Source organism: Lissotriton vulgaris, unplaced genomic scaffold (assembly GCF_964263255.1).
Source record: "Lissotriton vulgaris unplaced genomic scaffold, aLisVul1.2 SCAFFOLD_1004, whole genome shotgun sequence".
NCBI lineage: Eukaryota > Metazoa > Chordata > Amphibia > Caudata > Salamandridae > Lissotriton > Lissotriton vulgaris.
This window is the reverse complement of record NW_028248078.1, coordinates 503,496-523,484: the sequence shown is the minus strand read 5'-3', so window position 1 is coordinate 523,484 and position 19,989 is coordinate 503,496. Positions and strand designations below refer to the sequence as shown.

The following is a 19,989-nucleotide window of genomic DNA, read 5'->3' as shown; positions in this document are numbered from 1 at the left end:
TCCACACCCGCGGTCCAAGGGCAATGCGATATGGATGAACTGGTCAGGCAGATTTGCGTATGCTTTTCCGCCACTACCACTAATACCATTAATCCTGGTAGCTCCCACATGGGCACGCCAACCGTGGTTCACCCCACTGCTAGAACTATCTCTAGTTCCACACCAAAAGCTACGACTGACTCCATCCCTGCTAACACAGAACCATGGAGACATCCGACATCCAGACCCAAATCAACAGAATTTGGCGATCTGGCTCCTGAAGTCTTAGAGTTTGGTTATCTTAACCTACCTCCAGACTGTATGAACATTATTAAAGAGGCCAGGAGACCTTCTATCAGAGCTTGTTTTGCTGCTAAATGGAAGAGATTTGCCATTTATTGCAACAATAACCAAATTGATCCCCTGGATACTTCCATCCAAAATATAATTTGTTACCTTTTACATTTACAAAGGTGTAACTTGGCATATTCATCCATACGTCTGCACCTTGCAGCAATTGCAGCATATTTACAAAATAGACAACATATATCTCTTTTCAGAGTGCCTGCCATTAAAGCATTTTTGGAAGGATTAAAAAGAATCATCCCTCCCAGGTTGCCACCTTCTCCAGTATGGAACCTAAACGTTGTTCTTACAAGACTCATGGGACCCCCTTTTGAACCCTTACAAAAATGTGAACTGCAATTCCTCACATGGAAAACAGCTTTCCTTATTGCTATTACCTCTCTTAGAAGAGTAAGTGAGATACAAGCATTTACAATACAAGAACCATTTTTACAACTATATCGTAACAATGTGGTTTTAAAAACAAATCCAAAATTCCTTCTAAAAGTCATAACTCCTCTTCATTTAAACCAATCTGTCGAGTTACCTGTGTTTTTCCAAAACCCAGACTCTGTGGCAGAAAGGGCTCTACACACATTAGGGGCCCGATGTCGGTGAAATAGATTTACCGATTTTCAATTACCGAATTTTACCGATTCGGTAATTAAAAATCGGTAAATCTATGGGGTGGACATGTAGGTATTCCAGATGTGCTGGAATACCGAATCGGATGATTTCGGTATTTACTGATTCGGTAAATACCGAATCGGTAATGCCCATTCATTCCTATGGGCTTTGAAGCCCATAGGAATGAATGGGCATTACCGATTCGGTACTCGGTGTGAGAAGTTGGCCCGATATGCAACGTTCGCTATTCTAGCGACCGCTATGTATCGTTCCAACGACCCTTATGGTGTTTGGTTGTAAGTCAACCTATAGACCAGCTATCCTAGTAGCGTGGATACGAGCAGTCTAAGGCTAAAGACTCGAGAGGGCGCGTTAAGCCAGCTGTTTACCACACATGTACCCCTTGAACACCCAGTGAAAGGACACCACACAAGTGTTATGAAAATAAACAGGATATTTATTAAGATTCACAACAGCCCTGGACTCTTTATGAGGACAGGGTACTAAGCACAAACCAAATCTCTTAGGAAAATACTTCAAGTGCACAATTAAAACAAGTGTCCGAGGACACGGAAAGTTTAAGGTCTCGGGCGGACCCGATAAGGCAAGTCGGAAGCGAGGGACTCGGGACCCTAGAGTAAAGAGGCTATGCAGGCACCGAAATGCCGAGTTACCTAGCCACGAGGGCTGCGGCTGCACAAGTCTTACAGGCGTCGGGGTCTTCGCTGACGAGCCAGGAGCCGGAAGAAAAGGAGTTGCTGGCCGGCGACCAGTGCTGAATAGTTTGTAGAGATCCAAGCCTGGATCAGAGTTTGATGATACCTGAAAGCAGAGGGGACCAATTTCGTACTACTAGCCAGTAGTCAGAGGGTACCAGGAAGGCACCGGTTGGCCGTCACCTCGACCAGGTGAGTGGGCGACGCTAGGCTCTGCAGTCTCACGGACCAGGAGGCGTTGTCGGCGACCACGGTGGAGGTGCGAGCTGTCCCACGAAGGATGATGCTGTCGGCGTCGCTGGGCCCAGGATGGGGCAACAAGCCTTGGCAGATCTCAGGGCCACGTGGTGGGCCTAAGATGGCGTCTTGAGTGGACCAGGAGGGCCTGGGGTGCTTCTCGCAAAGATGGAAGCAAGGGCCAGTCTGGAGCAACCAGACCAGCAGAGTTGATTGTCGGATGTCGTCACAGAAGGGCACAAGCCAGCGGCTAGTGACCAGACAACGTGCTGAGCAGCGAGCAGAAGGGCCTCACGCAGATCGTGGAGATGCTGGGAGACTGCACTTCGGTGCTGGAGCGGCTCAGGGTCGGGGCTTCTCGGACCCCAGAGCACTCACCAGAGAATTACTTCGATGGTCGTGCTGGTTAAGAAAGCGTGCAGGTTTTGATGATGGCCGGTCCCTCGAGGTCTCGTCGCACCCACAGATCACAGCTGAGCTGATGACGTGGGTAGAGGTCAGAGGTGCCAGGGAAGCCGGTTCTCGTCGAGCTGGGCCGTCGGATTCCTTGAGGAAGGACTTACAGCAAACCGCAGAGTTCTTAGATGGTGCCCGCTGATGCAGGGTGACTACTCCTTAGTCACAAGGGAGAAATCTTGAGAAGAGTCTCGAAGTCCTTTCGTAGAAAGTATTCTTGATTCAAAGATGATCTAATTTGGAAGGGTCCCCGCTCCGGTCTTTATCCTAAAGAAAGGGGTGGGTACATGACTAGGTCCTGCCCTAAGGGTGGGACCAGGAAGGGGGGTGGTTACACCCCTCTCCCCTGCCGGACTTTCCCCAGGCCAGGGCTGGCGCCCCTGGAACTGGTTCTGACCGGCAGATGCGTAGTGAGCACCGGGGTGCCACTCCGCAGTCACCTTCTCGCAAAAGCCCTACCTACCCAGAATACACAAACCCTGTCTGGGACGGTGCAAACACCGCCCTCGACAGGAAACCCTTTGTCCAAGCTCTCCTCGCTGGAAGGACTCCCAGCAGCAGGAGGTCAGACTCGTGTCTGTGGTGGCAGCATCCATTTTGTGGTGCTGAGGCCTTAGTTAACTTTAACCGGGGTTCACAGTTACGTACATGTCGTGTCCCTCTAGAAGGGCGGAATGCTAACCTCGTCGCCAGAATTGGTGAGGGGGCAGCATCCCGATTCGTATGACACCTTACTCGACATGCCTTGATAACGCGACACCGAAGTTACCGATGTGGTACGCGTTATCATGGAACAGCCATTGGGTCTTGATTCCGCAAGCTGCAACCGGGCTCGGCTCGGGCCAGAACCTAGTTCACACGAGCCCACGCACTCTGCCTTCAGGATTGTCAAGGCCTGCCATAGGAGTGACTGATAGGAACTCGGGTGTCCATTGTATGGTTAGATATAGAGCTACTATACCTAAAGCAAAGGGTGATTACACGACTTTGCCCCAGCTGTCATGCAGCCAGTTGTGTCAAATTTAGGAGGCCAGCCAGGGGTGGCATAATACATGCTGCAGCCCCTGGCGGCCCTGGGTACACCTATGCCCTGCGTTACGGGGTCTGATAAGGTGGCCCAGTACCAATTGGTAAATGCACCTAGGGTACATATCGTAATTTAGAAAGAGAACAGCCAGGCTGTGGGTCTGATTGGCAGGCCCACAGCCAGAGAAAGTCGTAAACCAGTGAAACAAAAGCAAAAAATCTGGGTGATCATAGGATTGCAGACCCTACTCTCCTACACTCGGTAAATACCGAATTTCACAAGGGTGCAGGGGGTGTCACTTTGGCACCCTCTGGCATCCCCAAAACAGGCTTGGGTGCCATGTGGCAGGCATACATGCCCTAAGGGCAGGTCTGCCTGTCACATGGCATGCACACCGGAATCGGTATTTTACCATCAAATTGGATTTGATGGTAAAATACCGATTCGGTAAGGCCTTTGGGACTCTGAAGAGTCCCACCTACATCTGGGTGGCTCACATTCGGTAAATTTACCGATTTTTTATTTTACCGAATCGGTAATTTTACCGATTCGGTAAAATAATGCCCCCTACATAGCGATCACCTATTTACCGATCGGTAACAGCCGAAAATACCGATTTTCGGCCGTTACCGACCGACCTACATCTGGCCCTTAATGTTAAAAGAGCTCTTCTCTACTATATAGATAGGACTAAGTCTTTTCGAAAAACAAAACAACTGTTTGTGTCTTTCTCTCCACCGCATAAAGGCAACCCCATCTCTAAAAGTGGGATTGCAAGGTAAACTGAAACGTACATGTTAGTGCTTCCAAAAGAGGTGCACATTCACATACAGCAGACATGCCAACCCTCCCGATTCAGGCGTGAGACTACCGATTTCAAGGCTAGTCTCCCGCCTCCCGATTCCTGCAAGTAAAAACCCGATTCCCCGGGGTTTCAGCTGACAGAGGCTTGGTATTGTGTAAAGTGCCAATTCTTCCAGCAATAGTCAGAGTGGCCATGCAGGGGCTCTAGAAGGGGTGAAAAACCAACAAAGCGTAATTAACAAGGGAATGGTCCTTTAAAGACTTGTGAAGTATTGGTTGGGGGGAATCTGTGTGTGTGCACAAGAAGCTGTTGTATCCCAAGCTGTCACACGGGGGTGGGGGGGGGGGAAGGGGGATCATGCACGCCAGCAACCTGCCAGGCCAGTGCACAACACGTGCATCACCCTCTATCTGCCTGCCATTGCGCTCCATGCTTCTGAAAGGTATGAAAAAAACGTGTATTTGTGTTTCAAATTTCAAATCCTGCAGCAGCACACTTCCAAAGCCCATACATGCCAGTAACCCGATTCAAGGCCCCATTCTCCCGATTTTTTTTTTTAATCTCCCTCTTTGCTTATCTCAAATGTTGGCATGTATGATACAGTACTGCTTGTAGATACACTTCAGCAGATTGATTCTCACAAAAATTAACTCGTACGTGAACTCCTTTTATAAGCACAGGCAGCCTTATTCATGAAGGCTAAATCGGCTCGCAAAGGGCCGGATTCTGAGAATCCGGCCCTTTGCGAGTGCGATTTTTGCTTTTGGGATTCAGCATCCCAAAAGCAAAAATCGCTAATTGCGATGTCGCAAATGCGCGAGGAAATGACATTTAAGGAATCTCTATTTGAGATTCCTTAAATGCTATTCAACATCCTATTTCAATTTGCGATTTCGCTATTTCTAGGCGCAATTTACCGCGAGGTCAGACCTCGCGGTAAATTGCGAAAACTCAGAAAAGTGCATTTAAATGCATTTTTCTGAGTTGCATGTTACACACACACATGTCCTTTGGACATGTGTGTGTGCAACACCTGTGTCACAGATCATTTGAGGGGTGCTACAGGGTGTCCTGTGGACACCCCTGGCACCCTTCAAATCGCAATCTTATTTGCGATTAGCTAATTGCTAATCGCAAATAAGGAATACTCCCCATTCATTCCTATGGGCCTTTTGGCCCATAGGAATGAATGGCGAGTTATTCCTTATTTGCGGTTAGCAATTTGCTAATCGCAAATAAGGAATCAGTAGGAATCGCATTTTATTATGCGATTCCTACATGATTACCGTTTTGCGAGTCCTTAATAGCGAATCGCTATGATTCGCTATTAGGGGCTCGCAAAACGGCCCCTTCATGAATAAGGCTGAGGAATCTTTCATTTTTCTAATAGCAATACAATTGTTTTACATTTTGCTGCGCACACTACCACGAACATGCTCGCACCGGACTCCATCTCGGGTAATATGAGCAGAACTCAACTCTACTCACCACAGCACGTGAAACACTGCCTTGGATCAGGGATAGGAGGGCCTTGTTATTACACACACAGCATGAATCTTTTGGTGACCTGGTGACCAGTACGTGGGAGGAGGAGGGTGGGTAAGCACTAGCTCCAAACAGGGACAGGCGCACTGCCTGCTGCCCAGCCCCGCAGTGCTGGATTGCGCCAGTGGGCTGTGGCAATCTACAAACTTAACTACCTCTCTTGATTCGTCCTGTAAATTCAGACTGCAATCAGCTGTGGGGGCGAGTGATGAGGTGTGAAAACCTTCTTGGAGTTTTTGATGCACAACAAAAGGGAAGGGCATAGGTCAAGTGCAGGGCCATTAGCACGTCAAAGCACTCGCGCTTTGACATACCAATGGCCCTGCCACAGACACAAGAGAGGGGAGAAATTCTTTCATCACCTCGTCCCCCCCACCCTCGTCCCCCGCGTCCCCCCCACTACAAAATCTGGGGGGGATATGTCCCCCGCGTCCCCCACACTTCCTACGCCCATGAATTGGTTACAATTTAGCACTGCTCATGCAAAACATTAGTAAATGACCTGATAGGAGCAGCTGGTTTGCCACCAGACAGGATCATAATAGTGCACATACATATCCCCCAAAGAGCGCAATACTTGTGCATTGGGTAAACCAGTGTAGCATAAGGCCCCATCCACTTCTGTCATCACCCAGTAGGATGGAGAGGCAGCAGCTCTGGAGTAAGTCGAGCAGCAGTAATACCAATGCATAAGGTGATCACCATGGGGGAGATAGGCTGGGAGCAAACTGCATCTGCTTTGCTGATTGTTTCATGTAACAAGCATTGCCCACCAGCCAACTCCTTACACGTCATTACATGTGTATGTGGTATCCATCTTATGAGTAGGAACTCCATAGTGCCTCAAGTTGTAATTCACCTGTGTTTTTTCAGCAGTGGATGTCAGTGCAACTAGTAGTACAACAACAAGGGCTTAGGGGAGATGGACAGTAGCACGGCAGTTGGCAATACAAATCTACTTGTATTGCAATTCATGTAGGAGCTGGCTCAGATGAGAGAGGTTCAAAGGCAGTCAGGGGTTACTTGGCTTTAGTCAGGGGTTACTTGGCTTCAGATGGGACTAGGGAAGTGAGTTAGCTCTGAAATCTACAGACCACCTTACTGTTGGTCCCAAAATGAGCACGAAAAACACCCGGTTAACACTTGAACATCAATTTAGCAAGGCAGGGAAGTCCAAGGCTAACTCGGGGAGGTGTCATGCCTTAGAAACTCAGAAATCTGTAAACACGTATTAACAATGATTAATCAATCTGCAGCCATTGCTAGTGGGTACTGATTAAATCAATTCTAATTACACCTGTCACAGTGGAAGTTGACTACTAAAGCTGAAGACCTCAAACGAGTACACAGCCATGTGTATTGTATTGTGTCTTTAATACTGCCCTATTTCCACAAACTTATCAGCAGGATTTGGTGCTATTTGTAGGTTATTCTTCATTCACATCCGCATTTTCATTGTGAGATTTCAGCTTCTTTGAGCAGCTAGAGTCCCCAGGGGAACTGTATGGGTCTGCAGTTGGTACTCGTAATCCCAGTGGGGCAGTAACTCCTGTTACAAGACCCATCTAAGATAATGAATAACTCATAATGAGAGCCATCGAATGGATTACACTTTTTTTTTACCTCTACTGGGAAGTAGAGCTCCTTTCTAGTCAAAAATGTCAAAATAAGCTTTATTTCGTTTTTTTTAGTTTAAACCATAAAAGCAGCAAAAAGAAATACATACATGTATATAGAAAACAACAGTTCATTACAATATTGAGAAAAGACCAGACATTTAGAACAAAGTAAAACCAATCTAGTGGAAATTAAAAACGCATGGTAGACAGAAACCCCTTTCACCAGGTGTTATAGTTCGATGCTCTGGGGCCAGGGTAAAAATCAAACAAGTCCCAGATAGAAATAGGGCCATCTCCAATTTTGGGCTGGGAAGATCTTAAAAATGGGACAATGTTCCTATGTTTGAACTTAATTAGTATCAAGTCTCCCGGAATGTCTTTGGGCATCATCCCTAGCCATCCCACCCTCCTGACGCTCAGGATTCCGCCATCTAGGTCAGGTGGCAGCGGTCTATTGTTATTGAGCCAAAAGATGGCTTTATTCAGCAGGTCCCAGCTTGTTTCACGTTTGTCCTGACTAAGCTCGGGGACCCCAGAGAGAACCGTCACATAGGGGGCGGCTTCAGGGGGTAAGTTCATTTGGTATCTTCTTTCTTGAGGGAGCCTAGAGGCTTTGAGAGGGAGGCGAGTGGGCTTAGGTGTAACTTTACTGCCGCTTAGGATGGGTGTACTGAGAGAGGGATCTTTCCTGTGTTCGATGGACTCGGGGTTTACAAGGTTAGTAGGGAGCGTAGGGCGAGAGAGAGTAACAGTATTTACAGGTGATGGTGCAATCCTTTGTACTATTTTTTCAACATCAGACAACCTATTTCCCAGATCCGTAATTTTTGAGAGCAAGGGTGTTAAAGCCGCATTCAATAGTCGCTCAATATGGGCCAGTAGGGTCGAATGGAGGGGGGAGACAGAGTCATTTGATGTGGTCCCCGCTTTAGATGGCGTTAATACGCATGGGTTGACGAAGGAAAAAGAGGGGCTACAGCACATTCGGGTGGCATTTGGTGGAGTAACCTCATTTTTCCTTTTGGTGGTTGGTTCCCGAGACGATGTATCAGATTGAGGCAGGATTATTTCAAGGGCCTGGGGAGTACAGTTTGTGAGATCCATATCTCTGTCCATTGTAGGGGGAGTCAGAATATCGGGGGCATAGTTTAAGTTCTTCCCAGACAGACATGGTGGTTGGTTTACGAAAAGGGGTCCCAAACATCAATAGGCAAAACACAACACAAGAGAAAAACAAAAGGGTAGAATGTCTCTGTACCTCATCCTTTGATAGGACCAAGTGGGGTGGCCCGTCCCGTCCTTCTCAGGTCCTCTGAGGGCCACAGAGGGCCCGCCCTTTGCCCGGGCTTAGCCCGCGCTGGCCTTAAGCGCACCTCCGGGGGCGGGTCAGTAAACAGGATGCGCGCCTTCCTGGGCGCAGGGGGTGCTGGGAATTGTAGTTCCCGATCTACCGCCTCGCCGCGGTGATCGGGAGACAGCAGGCAGCAAGGTCCGGTGGCAGGAAGGAAGCAGCGCTCGGGCTGCAGCACGCGGCAATCCCCCAGATGACCTCCCAGGTCAGTGATTGTGCAAGGTCCCCCTTTCTAGTCACTAAGGGCCTGATTCAGAGTAAGGCAGATGGGTTACTCCATCACAAATGTGACAGATATGCTGTTTGCCTTATCACAAGTGCTATAGGATATAATGCACTTAAATAAGGCAGATACTGATCCTTCATGTTTGCGAAGGATTAAACCTGTCTGCCAAACTCTGAAAGAGGCCCTAATTTCAGTGATGCAAATTCAGGCCCAGATTTATCAAGGGTTTGCGTCATCCTTGCACCTTGCAAGGTAACGCACGTCGACACAAAACCTAGAAAGAGATTTACCATGCCATGCAGAGGTACCCACCTTAACTTGGTAAACCTCTTCTAACGCAAGTAAGTAGCTGCCTTGCTTCACACTGTGCCGGGAAGGCGTTACATGGGTGGAGCATGGGTATTTCCGCATATCCACCCCTTTATTCTGAAGAATTCCCAGATTTACCAACACTGGTTGACCTGGAAATGCGTCAGATTTGTATGCCTTCTCGATAGAAGGGCAATGAGGAGAAATATCTTTTTTCTCCTCGTTGTTTCCTCTTTCTAAGTGTGCTGCATTCCAGCACACTTCGAAATAGAAAATGACTCTAAGGATTGTTTTGTGGAGGAAGGTGTCCCTTCCTGAACGCCAACATTCCTGACTGCACCATGACACAAGGCTGCCTGTGTTGCAGCTAGACTGCACTGAGTGTGCCAGCACAAGGAGAGGACATGAATGCTTCATATTTTGACAGATGTGGTACATTCCTGGCCTCTCCCTTTCACACAGCGCAGCATGGTGTCTTGCTGTGTTGCGTGGAACAATCATAAATCTTGGCGTTGATTCGGTATAAATTTTGTAGTCTTGACAAAATCTGATCATTAACTTTTGCTTAACAGGAACACTGTTGCCATGGTCTATACCCAGACCACAGTGAAACAAAGAATATAGGAGACCTTGTTCGGTGTCCCCAGGTTTTGGTTGACCTGTATTGACCTCCGCCTTCCTCGAGACTAACGGATCCCTCGACCCCTCGCAGTCCGGCTTCCGAGCAAACCACAGCACCGAAACTGCCCTCATCGCAGCTACCGATGACATCAGGGCCCTGCTCGACAACGGGGATACAGCTGCCCTCATCCTCCTGGACCTCTCAGCAGCCTTGGACACCGTGTGCACCGCACCCTGATACGGCACCTCAGCAACACCGGAATCCAAGGAGCGGCCCTGGAATGGATCATCTTGTTCCTTGCGGGAAGAACCCAGAGAGTCCGCCTCCCTCCCTTCCGATCCGTGGCCACCGAAGTCATCTGCGGCGTCCCGCAAGGATCCTCGCTCAGCCCCACCCTCTTCAACGTCTACATGAGCCCTCTCGCAGCCATCGCACGCCAACACAACCTTAACATCATCTCCTACGCTGATGACACCCAGCTGATCCTCTCCATCACCAACTACCCCGCCACCGCCAGAGCCAGCCTCCAGGAAGGAATGAATGAAGCTCAGCCGTCTGAAACTGAACTCAGACAAGACGGAAGTCCTCATCCTGGGACCATCCCCCTCTGCCTGGGACGACTCCTGGTGGCCCTCTGAGCTGGGCACCGCCCCAAGCCCGCAGACCATGCACGCAACCTGGGCCTCATCCTGGACTCATCCCTCACGATGACCAAGCAAGTCAATGCCGTCTCACCATCTTGTTTCAACACCCTTCGCATACTTCGGAAGATCTTCCGGTGGATCCCCACCGACACCAGGAAAACGGTCACCCAGGCCCTGGTCACCAGCCGACTGGACTACGGGAACATCCTCTACGCTGGAACCACAGCCAAACTCCAGAAAAGACTCCAGCGCATACAGAACGCCTCTGCATGACTCATCCTGGACATCCCCCGTCACAGCCACATCTCTGCCCATCTGAAAGACCTGCACTGGCTCCCCGTCAGCAAGAGGATCACGGTTAGACTCCTCACCCACACAGACAAGGCTCTCAGATCTCAAAAACCTCAATAGCCGCCTCACATTCTACACACCCACCCGCCAGCTCCGATCTGCCAGCCTCGCTCTCACCGCCGTCCCACGAATACGCAAGGCCACCGCCGGAGGAAGATCCTTCTCCTACCTGGCGGCCAAGACATGGAACTCCCTCCCCACCCCCCTACGGCTGACCCAGGACCATCTCTCCTTCAGGAAACAACTCAAGACCTGGCTGTTCGAGCAGTAGCGACTCCCCTCCCTCCCAGCGCCTTTAGACCCTAACGGGTGAGTAGCGCACTCTACAAATTATTTGATTGATTGAATGGTATTATTATTATTATTATTTATGAGTTTTATATAGCGCTGGCTAGACCCGTAGGTATCAGAGTGCTTTACATTAGGCTACACAATGTTACAGAAAATGATAGCAATTACACATTACATCAAAAATAAGCAACATCTTGAGAGAGGAAAGAAAGGTGAAGCAAAATGAGCGGAGGGGGAAGGGGAAAGTGTGAAGGGGGATGAGGGAAAAGACGGCAGGAGAGACAAAAGGAAGTCTGCCCAAAGACCGACTGGGTGGTTAACGTCTGAGGAGGGAATCCACAGCCCGCCTCCCCTACAGCTGATCCAGGTAGCTCCATCGGATATCAGTCAGATAGCTAGGTCTCAACTGACGAGGGAAAGTACACAGAAGAAAGTCCAGTGGATAAACAGGGTGGGAACTATGAGTAAGGATGGGTGAGGGCAAAGGTCAATAGCTGGAAAGAGGAGAAGAGTAGAGGGGAGGGGGGTAGGGGGTAGGGAAAAAGGGAAAAAGGGAAAAAAGGTCAGGAGAGAAATAGGAGAGTTTGCCCAAAGACCGGCTGGGTAGGTGATGGTCAAGGAGGAATCCCTAGCCCATCTCCTCTTTAGCTAGCGAGGTAGCCCCACCGGACATCAGTCAAAATGGCTAGGTCTCAGCTGATAAGGGAAAGTTCTCAGAGTAAAATTTCATGGAGGGTGAGCAGGGGTCTCCATCTTGAGGTCAGGCGGGGGGATGAGTCCTTGAGTTCGAATTTAGTCGGTTCCCCATTATTGTCTACAACCCTGATGGAAAGTGGGTGTAAACTAAGCAATGGGTCGGCATGGGGACAGAGCCAGGGTCCACCTGTCTCCTTTTGCTTACCTGGGTTCTAAGCTTTGGAACTCCTTACCAGTTGACTTAAGAAACTGTCAGTCTTTTCTCACCTTCCGTAATATACTGAAAACATGGCTATTTTTAGTCTACAGGGTTAGGACAGTTATCTGTGAACACCCTGCACCCAGAAACCCCTCGGGGTAGCTGTGCGCATTACAAGTTGCTTATAATAATAATAATGGGAGGATATGGTCTCCCCGCCATTAGGCAAACTATGGAATACGGAGACATGGGTTCTAATCCTAATATTCCCATGGACCAAATTGTGGGATCGAAGTCTCAGTGAGGTATATACAAGCCTTACTTCTTTTTAAACACAATAAAATAAAGCGATCAAATCACACCATTTAACTATAAAAAACATAATTGGCTAATGTTTCCGGGTTGTTTTTTTATGTTTTTCAGTCTAACGGTTTAGCTGCTGCCATTGCAATCCTGGTAATCCTGATTTTGGTGGCCCTGGCTCTCATGTGGTGGTTCTGGCCACTTTGCTGTAAACTGGTAAGTACTTGGCACGTTTTAGTTGTATATGTTTTTCAAGAAAAGGAATCTAACGTTAGGCTTATTTGTGTAAGCTGATTTCTTATGGTGCATGATTTCATATGGAAGAGTTGGTAAACATGCTGATGAATGGTAAGTGCAAAGACATGCGGATTACTGAGACAATAAAAATGAGCACGTTTATCTCAGATGTTTGTGCAACAGGTGCTATTAGCAATAAAGCTGTGTAACTGTAGGCATTTCTCTGAACAGCCATTGATCTTAAAGAATATATAAAATCCACATAATTCAATGTTATATAAGTCCTGTGTCCTAGGAGTCCGCTGGCTCTAATGGAAATTAGTAGCGCAAAATGTGAAGGAAGGAATCCTCAAATCTGTGATGACGGGCGCCAAGCCCTCATTATGCTGATGAGAAATCAGACACGGACACAGTGATAGTGGTTAGCTAATGGGCCCTGAGCACTTGCGCCCTTCCCCTTTTATTGGCCAGGGTCATATGACCAATGACGCCTGGTGGTGGGTGGGTGTTTAGTGTGGATACATCAGAATGAGACACTAGACCGTGTCTACGATAGTACATCCCTCCCAACCTTAGTTAAGAAAATTAAACTAACTAAAGTCCAACCTGTGGGAAAGAATATAGTTCACACAAAACCCATAACTCAATCACGACGACTCCCACGTAGTCTTCTCCACTGCTGGTCACGTCAAATACTGGCAATGGTGTCTCTTCATGCCTTGGCAGACTTGCAGCTTGTAGGTGGGCTGTACAGTCTCTCTCCCTCTGTTTCACATCCTGTGAACGTGTAGAAGTAGGAATAGCAGGTCCCAAGTGTGTTGCTTTCCGCTGGACCGTCCTGGTCAAGGTGTTTGGTTCAAACTGGTGTCTGTTCCTGACGGGATCTTCAGCTGCAGGTTATCCCTCTCATGGATACCCCTCTCTCGTGGGTGGCCCCTCTCACTGGACGACCCAGAGGCCCTTTTCTGCCAGGCTCCCACTGGACCGGAGGACATGCCGCCTTGCCGCTCCAACGTGTTGAAGGACATCGCTACGGGTCCTCTCTCCGTGTCCGAAGCTCCACCTGAAAGGGTGTTGTTGGTACTGGTTCCATCGTGTGCGACCTTCGGTCCTCCAGGACCTTCAGCGCGAGCTTCAACAGTCCATCTCTCGTCGTGGGATCCGCTGCCGCCGGTGTCCCTGAGGCCTCTGCCCCTGGTTTTCCGTGGCCCTGTGTCGGTTCCATCCCAGAGGTGGTTGTTGCCAACAGACCGGCCAGCTCGCTTCTGTCATTCCTGGGTGACTGTCGGGTTCGCACAAGAATGCATGCTCCCAGTGGTGTTACATGTGTCCCGGTCGTGCTTGTGGACTGTCGTGCACCTCTCACGTTCTCCTCGGTGTTTTCCCCTTCTGGTGTGTTGTAGTGTCTTGTTCCACACTTCTCTTCTCTCTGCTCTTTTCTCTTGTCTTCCTGTCGTCATGCTGCTCAGACCTCTTCTCCTTTCTTTTCTTCGGTGGTGGCAAACGTGCCACTCAGACCTCTTCTCCTTTCTTTTCCTTTGAGGCGTCATACCACTCACTCTCCTCTTCCTTTGTGGTGTTGTGCCTCTCCTTCTCCATCTTCCTTTTCGCAACGCGGTCTGGTCAACTTGCTGTCTTCGTCTTCCTGACCAGACTTCTCCAGGCAGCGTGCACTCCGCCTGTTTCCCCCTGGTCTTGTCCTGGTTCTCGGACACTGTCTCCTTCTAGTCTGTGACTGGACCGATCATTGCGATCTTCTCTCTTAACTCTGAATGTTAAACTGCGGTTGTCGAAGTTCGCTGTCCATGTTCGTGGACTGTATCTTGGTGGTCAAACTTCTTGGACCTTTTGCTGGTCCACTCTGCCGATGCTGGCAGGCCATCCTCGGTCTTCTTGCTGGACCTCTTGCTATTATGTCACTGTTTGTTGACTCTTGCTTCGGTCACCTCCTTTCGCAACCCCCTGGTAGGTCGGCTTCTTGGTGCTGCCACCTGGCTGGCCGGCTTCTTGGGTGCGTCACATCGTGTGACCAACAGAATTCTCCGTGTGACCGCTTGAGGGGTCGGCTTCGTGGTGCGACCATCTGGGTGGTCGGCTTCTCCTTCTGCGTGAGTCTTCATGCTTCGCCGTCCTCCATGTGCTCACTCTTCTCTCTGTTACGTTGCTTTAGCGTTGACGCGCTTTTGCCCGCGCTCTTCCTGTGCTCCGTTGGGTGCGGAGGGTTACGTCACCACTCTTTCTTGCTTCTTCGTGTTCAGGTCGCTCCCCATTACTTCACAGGGTGTGCTTGCCGCATGTTCTTTTCTTCCTGTTGCTGTGGCGCGTCTTGTCGCCATGTGGCGCGCAACTCTGCGCACTTGCGCTTCTGTGTCGTCGGATACCTGCTTGATTGGATCGTTGGTGTGAACTCTTCCTGCTGCAGTGAGTACCTGTGGCCACTAGGCATCACTGCTCTCTCCATCCTTGATCCTGGCAGGCTTTCATTGAAAGTTCTCCCAGTGCTCACTTGCTGCCTGAGGCACCAGTATTTCTTCCCATCTCACCTTCTTTCTTGCGTTTTCGTCGACTTGAGCGCTCTTCCTCAGCGCTTTACGCACCTGTGATTCTGGGGTAACGTGTGGAGTTCCTGCACTCCTTGCGTGTTCCTGCGTAGTGCTGGTCTGTTACTTTTTCTTATGAGTGCTCTTTGTCCAACTGCAGGCGGCTGCAGGCGGCCCTGTGTTGCTGCTCTTTTGGCTTCCCTTAGGCTTGTTTTCCCTTTTGGCTGCAGTACCAAAGACGTCCACTAGATGGCAGTGCTGTTCGATTCCTGGCCTGCTTTTGCTCGGATTTCAGTTTCTTCTGGAACCTGAACTTCGCTGGGTTCCATAGTGCTTCAGGCTTTGTGGATGCCTCCGGGACCTCTCCTGATCCGTGGATGGGGCTCCTATTCCAGTGGCTGCTGCTCGGGACGCCTGCAGGCCGCTCATCGGGGCCCAAGCGAGCATGCAGGCACCACCGGAGGACTCCTCTTCAGACCCGGTGAGTCACTTTATTCACCCAGTCCACTTTGTGAATGCGGGCGGGGTCCTAGTGCCTTCAGTTCAGGCTGTGTGGGACGCACAATGCACCTTTTTGTTTGCTTGGGGGGGTCTTTGTAGCATATTTCTAGGCGGCTCTGGCCGCATGCAGTCCTTTTCCTAGTCCCCCACCCCTCGCAGGAGGCCCTTTCAGTTCGCGGGCTGCGGGAAAAGGGGGGGTGTTCTGGTCAGCTGCGGGCCGCACACTGGCCTCACTGCCCCTTGATCACACAGTCTCCTGTTGCTCTCCCCGCCCGCGGCAGCCTTCCACTTCACACGCTGCGCGAGGCGGGGGGGGGGGTCGGCGCTGCTGCTGGGGCCTGCCTGCTCCGTCTGGACTCACTCTCCCTCTCCCCTCAGCAGCTTCTTCATTCACGCTCTGCCCGGGGCAGGGGGGGATTAGTGCCGTCGCCGCACTCGCACTCGTTGCCGTCGGCCTCTCCTGCCACGCGGGTGGGCTCCGCTGCAGTTCCTGCAAGCCCTACGGGGCATCGACAGACGGGGAAACACTGCCGCGGGGTGGGCCCTCGCTGTGCTCCTCTCTGTCCCCAGCAGGCTTCGACCAGTCTTGGTCAGCTTATCAGGTGCGGGGTGGTCTCCCGGTCACCTCGGATTGCGCTGGCAAGCTGGGGGTGGGCTCCGCCGGCCTTGCTCCACTTGGGGCCGCTGCGTACGCACAGGCTCACCTCTGGCCGGGTGGCCTCATTTCTCCCCGCGGGTGGGCTCCGCGTTGGTCCCCTCTCGGTGGGGCTCAGTTGCGGTCGGCGCAGGTGGGCTCTGGTCGGTCCGCACTTTCTTCCGGGCACTTCTCATACCGGCGGGCCTCTTCATCCCCGCGGGTGGACTCCGCGTAGATTTCCTCATACGCTAGAGCTCGCACCATCGCGGCCGATGCGGGTGGGCTCCGGTCGATCCGCTCTTTCTCCGGCAGGCTTGAGAGGTGCGGGGTGAGCTCCTGTTCACCTTCTCATTGACATCCGGGCCCATGGCTTGGCACACGCCCTGCGGGCCTCTCGGCGGCCGGCGCCGTTCCTGCGGGGGGGCGGGACGTCGCCCTGCACTTCTCTACCTTTTCCCCCGAATCTTCAGCACGCTGGGCACTGCTCCGATGTCGTCGCCAATGTGATGACAAGCGATAGGCTCTCATTATGCTGATGAGAAATCAGACACGGACACCGTGATAGTGGTTAGCTAATGGGCCCTGAGCACGTGCGCCCGGCCCCTTTTATTGGCCAGGGTCATCTGACCAATGACGCCTGGTGGTGGGTGGGTGTTTAGTGTGGATACATCAGAATGAGACACTAGACCATGTCTACGATAGTACAAAATCCATCTGTGTCACTGATAATCACTCTGAAAGGTATTTCAGTCCTGTGTTTTTCACTTAAATGCGTCAATACAAACAAAGTTCAGACGCACAAATTATTTTCAGCCTGCTCCACAATGACAGTCTAAACTGAACTAAGAAGCCAGGTCCTTTCTGAATAGAAACGCAAGTAACCCCAGACCAGGTTTCAGCCTTGTTGAGGTGTAGTTTAAGTATTAGGCACGTTGAACTACAGAAATTATATCTGGGAAGTCCCTTCACCTTAAGGCATCATAAATGTACTCTAAAACGTGTTCCTTCTTCCCATTTTAATTAATACTTCCCCCTTTTTCCCTCCCTGTTTCTCGTCGCAGTTGTATGCCATGTGTCTCCTTTCACTTGTATTTTTGGGTAAAATAGCCTCCAATTCCACAAGGAAAATTGTTCCCGCATATTGGCAATGTGCAAAAATTCGGGGTTCTCCAAAATAAGGCAAAGCAGTCAAAAAAGGACAAAAAATCACTCTCAGTTGTGGGCAATTATGGGCAATAAAAAGGATATATTCTCAGTGGTCACCTAAATGGCACACTGACACTTTGCAGCCCTTTATCGTGAGATTTCACCTAGAATCACGGCGCACTTGGAATGTAGGGCCAGTTTCACTATTTGGGATCACCCACCTTTTAAACTTCAAGGATTCCAAAAGAACGCTTAGTATAATGTCAGGATCAATAGCAGTGCAACTTTAAATGTGACTTTGTCAGGCAAAGATAGTTTACAGTCAAAAATGGTAATGGTTCTTAGATTCATGTGGCCCTCTTCTGAGTCTGTCAGTATTCTCTAGCTCCTATGCAATGGTGTTAATGATAATTAATTGATGGTACAGATGCTGTCTGTCTATCTATCTATCTATCTATCTATCTATCTATCTATCATCCTACATTTCTGCCATTCCAAAGCAGTTTGAGATGGAGAACCAAGGAAGGTATTCATGTGCATTACCCAATCCTAATCATGTAGAACATTTGCATGCACCATAGTCGGAGTTGGAAAGTGCCTTTCAAGTTCCCTATCGGAAAGTTTGAGGCATTAGCCTTCATTGCTAAAATGAAAATCAAATCAATTGGTAGGAGGTAGGAAAGGATGTCTGTCGAGCAAGATATATTGGTGGATTTTGCGTGTTGCAGGCGACACATTGCCCGATGGTTTCACATAGTAGGGTGATAGATGTGCTGTCTTGAAGCCGCTCCTGAACTTTAGGTAGTTTTCTTTGAGTTTTAGAGATAGATCAAAAGATGGGAGCACTGTACATGGCGATGGCTGATTGTTAATCTTTAGAATCTGGCAGATGAAGTCGATGAAAGGAGGCTGATCGGAGTGTCTGGTAGTGCTCAGCGACATTGATTTGACAGCTTGTGTATGATGTAAAGGGCCTTGTGAGCTGGGCTTAATGCCTTGAATTGTGATCTGTTTTTTATATGGAGCCAGTGGAGAGTCATAAGCTGGGGGCAAGATGTGACTATTCATACATGATCATATAGGAGCCATGAGCCATGATCCTCGGGGTGTGGCCAAGAGAGCCATTTTGGGAGACTTGCCTTGTTGAGGCCCTGCGGCCAATCCCCTAATATCCGCTATTTGCCCATAACGAAGCAAGGCCAGATGGACATAGAGTGCACCTACCCCTTTCTTTGACAGCTGCGGAGACAAGGTGAGCCCTGACGGACATCTTTGGAACTCTCTGCTCCTGACATTGCGCAGTACCTCAAACTTGTTGGCCTTCAGGAAGGGCCTGAAAACGTGGCTTTTTGCTTCCTAGACTTCTTTATTCTGCTGACCCCGTTTTCTTTTAATCTGTGTGTTGTGTTTGTCTTTTTCAGGCTGTCAATAAAGCGCCGGGACACTCTTCTGAGTAGCCCAGCGCTATAAAAGACACAAATAACACAACATAACATAACATCACGCTGAACTGGGTAGCGGACCTGCAACTCTGTCTGCAGGTGTTGGCGAATCAGTCCAGGGGCACGTTGCCCTGGCCTTGACGGGTGAACGTCCAGCACTGTGAAGAGGGAGCTGGGCCTGGCCTCCGCGGGGGAATGCCGAGCAGGGAGGAGGAGCCAATAAAAACTGCCACGCTCTCAGGCCTATGGAGCTGGCATTACCTGGAACCCTCACTGCCTCCCTTACTAGTGGCGAACAAGATGGGCGGACCCTTTCTGGAGGAGACCCACGTTGAGAGCGAGTCGCTATACTGCCTCTACCTGTTGGTACGTGCAGCGATGAGGAGCGAGGCCTGGGATGGTCTTGGACTGCCGGTGTGATGTCGGGCACAGGTTGAGTGGCGCTGCCCCTGAGGAGCCGGCGCTGAAGTGAAGTGCTGTGCCCCCCTCCTCCTCCACCCCCGGGTGACCCTCTGTGATGCAGAGAGAGGCCTGGGCTGGCCTCTGTCTACCGGCGATTTGGGCCTGGGTGGAACACACTGAACCTGAACACTGCGGCAGGGGCAGTTGAAACTAACTGCTGGGCCGAAGTGGAGGGGGTCAAGAATGAGGTCCTGTGCCGCCCCATGCTGTGCCCCCACCACTGGAGCGAGACCTGGGCCTGCCTGGGAGTTCATGAGTAGCAAGATCATGTGGGCCTGCACTGAGGGACTAGATGCCTCTGATCGTATGCCTTGACAACGTAGGGGGCGTGGCCATAGTGTATATGTGGTGGCGTGGGAGAGTAGAGAAGAGGTGCACCGCCGCATACCACATGGCTCCCTATTGCAGCAAGAGACATTCCCACTGTGGGTAACAAATGCCACATTTAGTCCACTGTCAATGAGAGGATTTGTGCCACACAAAGCTGCAAAGCAATGGGATTCTACTGAGAAGTGCCCCCCTCCCTGGGACCTTCAGGCTGTGTCCTCTGCTGGAGCTGCTGAAAAGTCTAAAGATAATCCCTGGAAAACTGTTACATTCACTCACACTCCCTATTCTCAGTGACTGGTCAGAAACTATTGTATACCGTTCACAGACTTTTATTAAAAACATACAT

General features: G+C 50.2%; 1 protein-coding gene across 1 annotated transcript in view; it reads left to right on the top strand.

Moving 5' to 3' along the window:
* The window catches only part of LOC147664938 (anthrax toxin receptor 2-like), a 470,307-nt gene that overhangs the window by 157,501 nt on the left and 292,817 nt on the right, over positions 1-19,989 (top strand). The window contains exon 5 of the mRNA XM_086949874.1: positions 12,469-12,564. Within this exon, the coding sequence (XP_086806000.1) occupies positions 12,469-12,564 (96 nt within the window). The remainder of the gene's footprint in view (positions 1-12,468; positions 12,565-19,989) is intronic.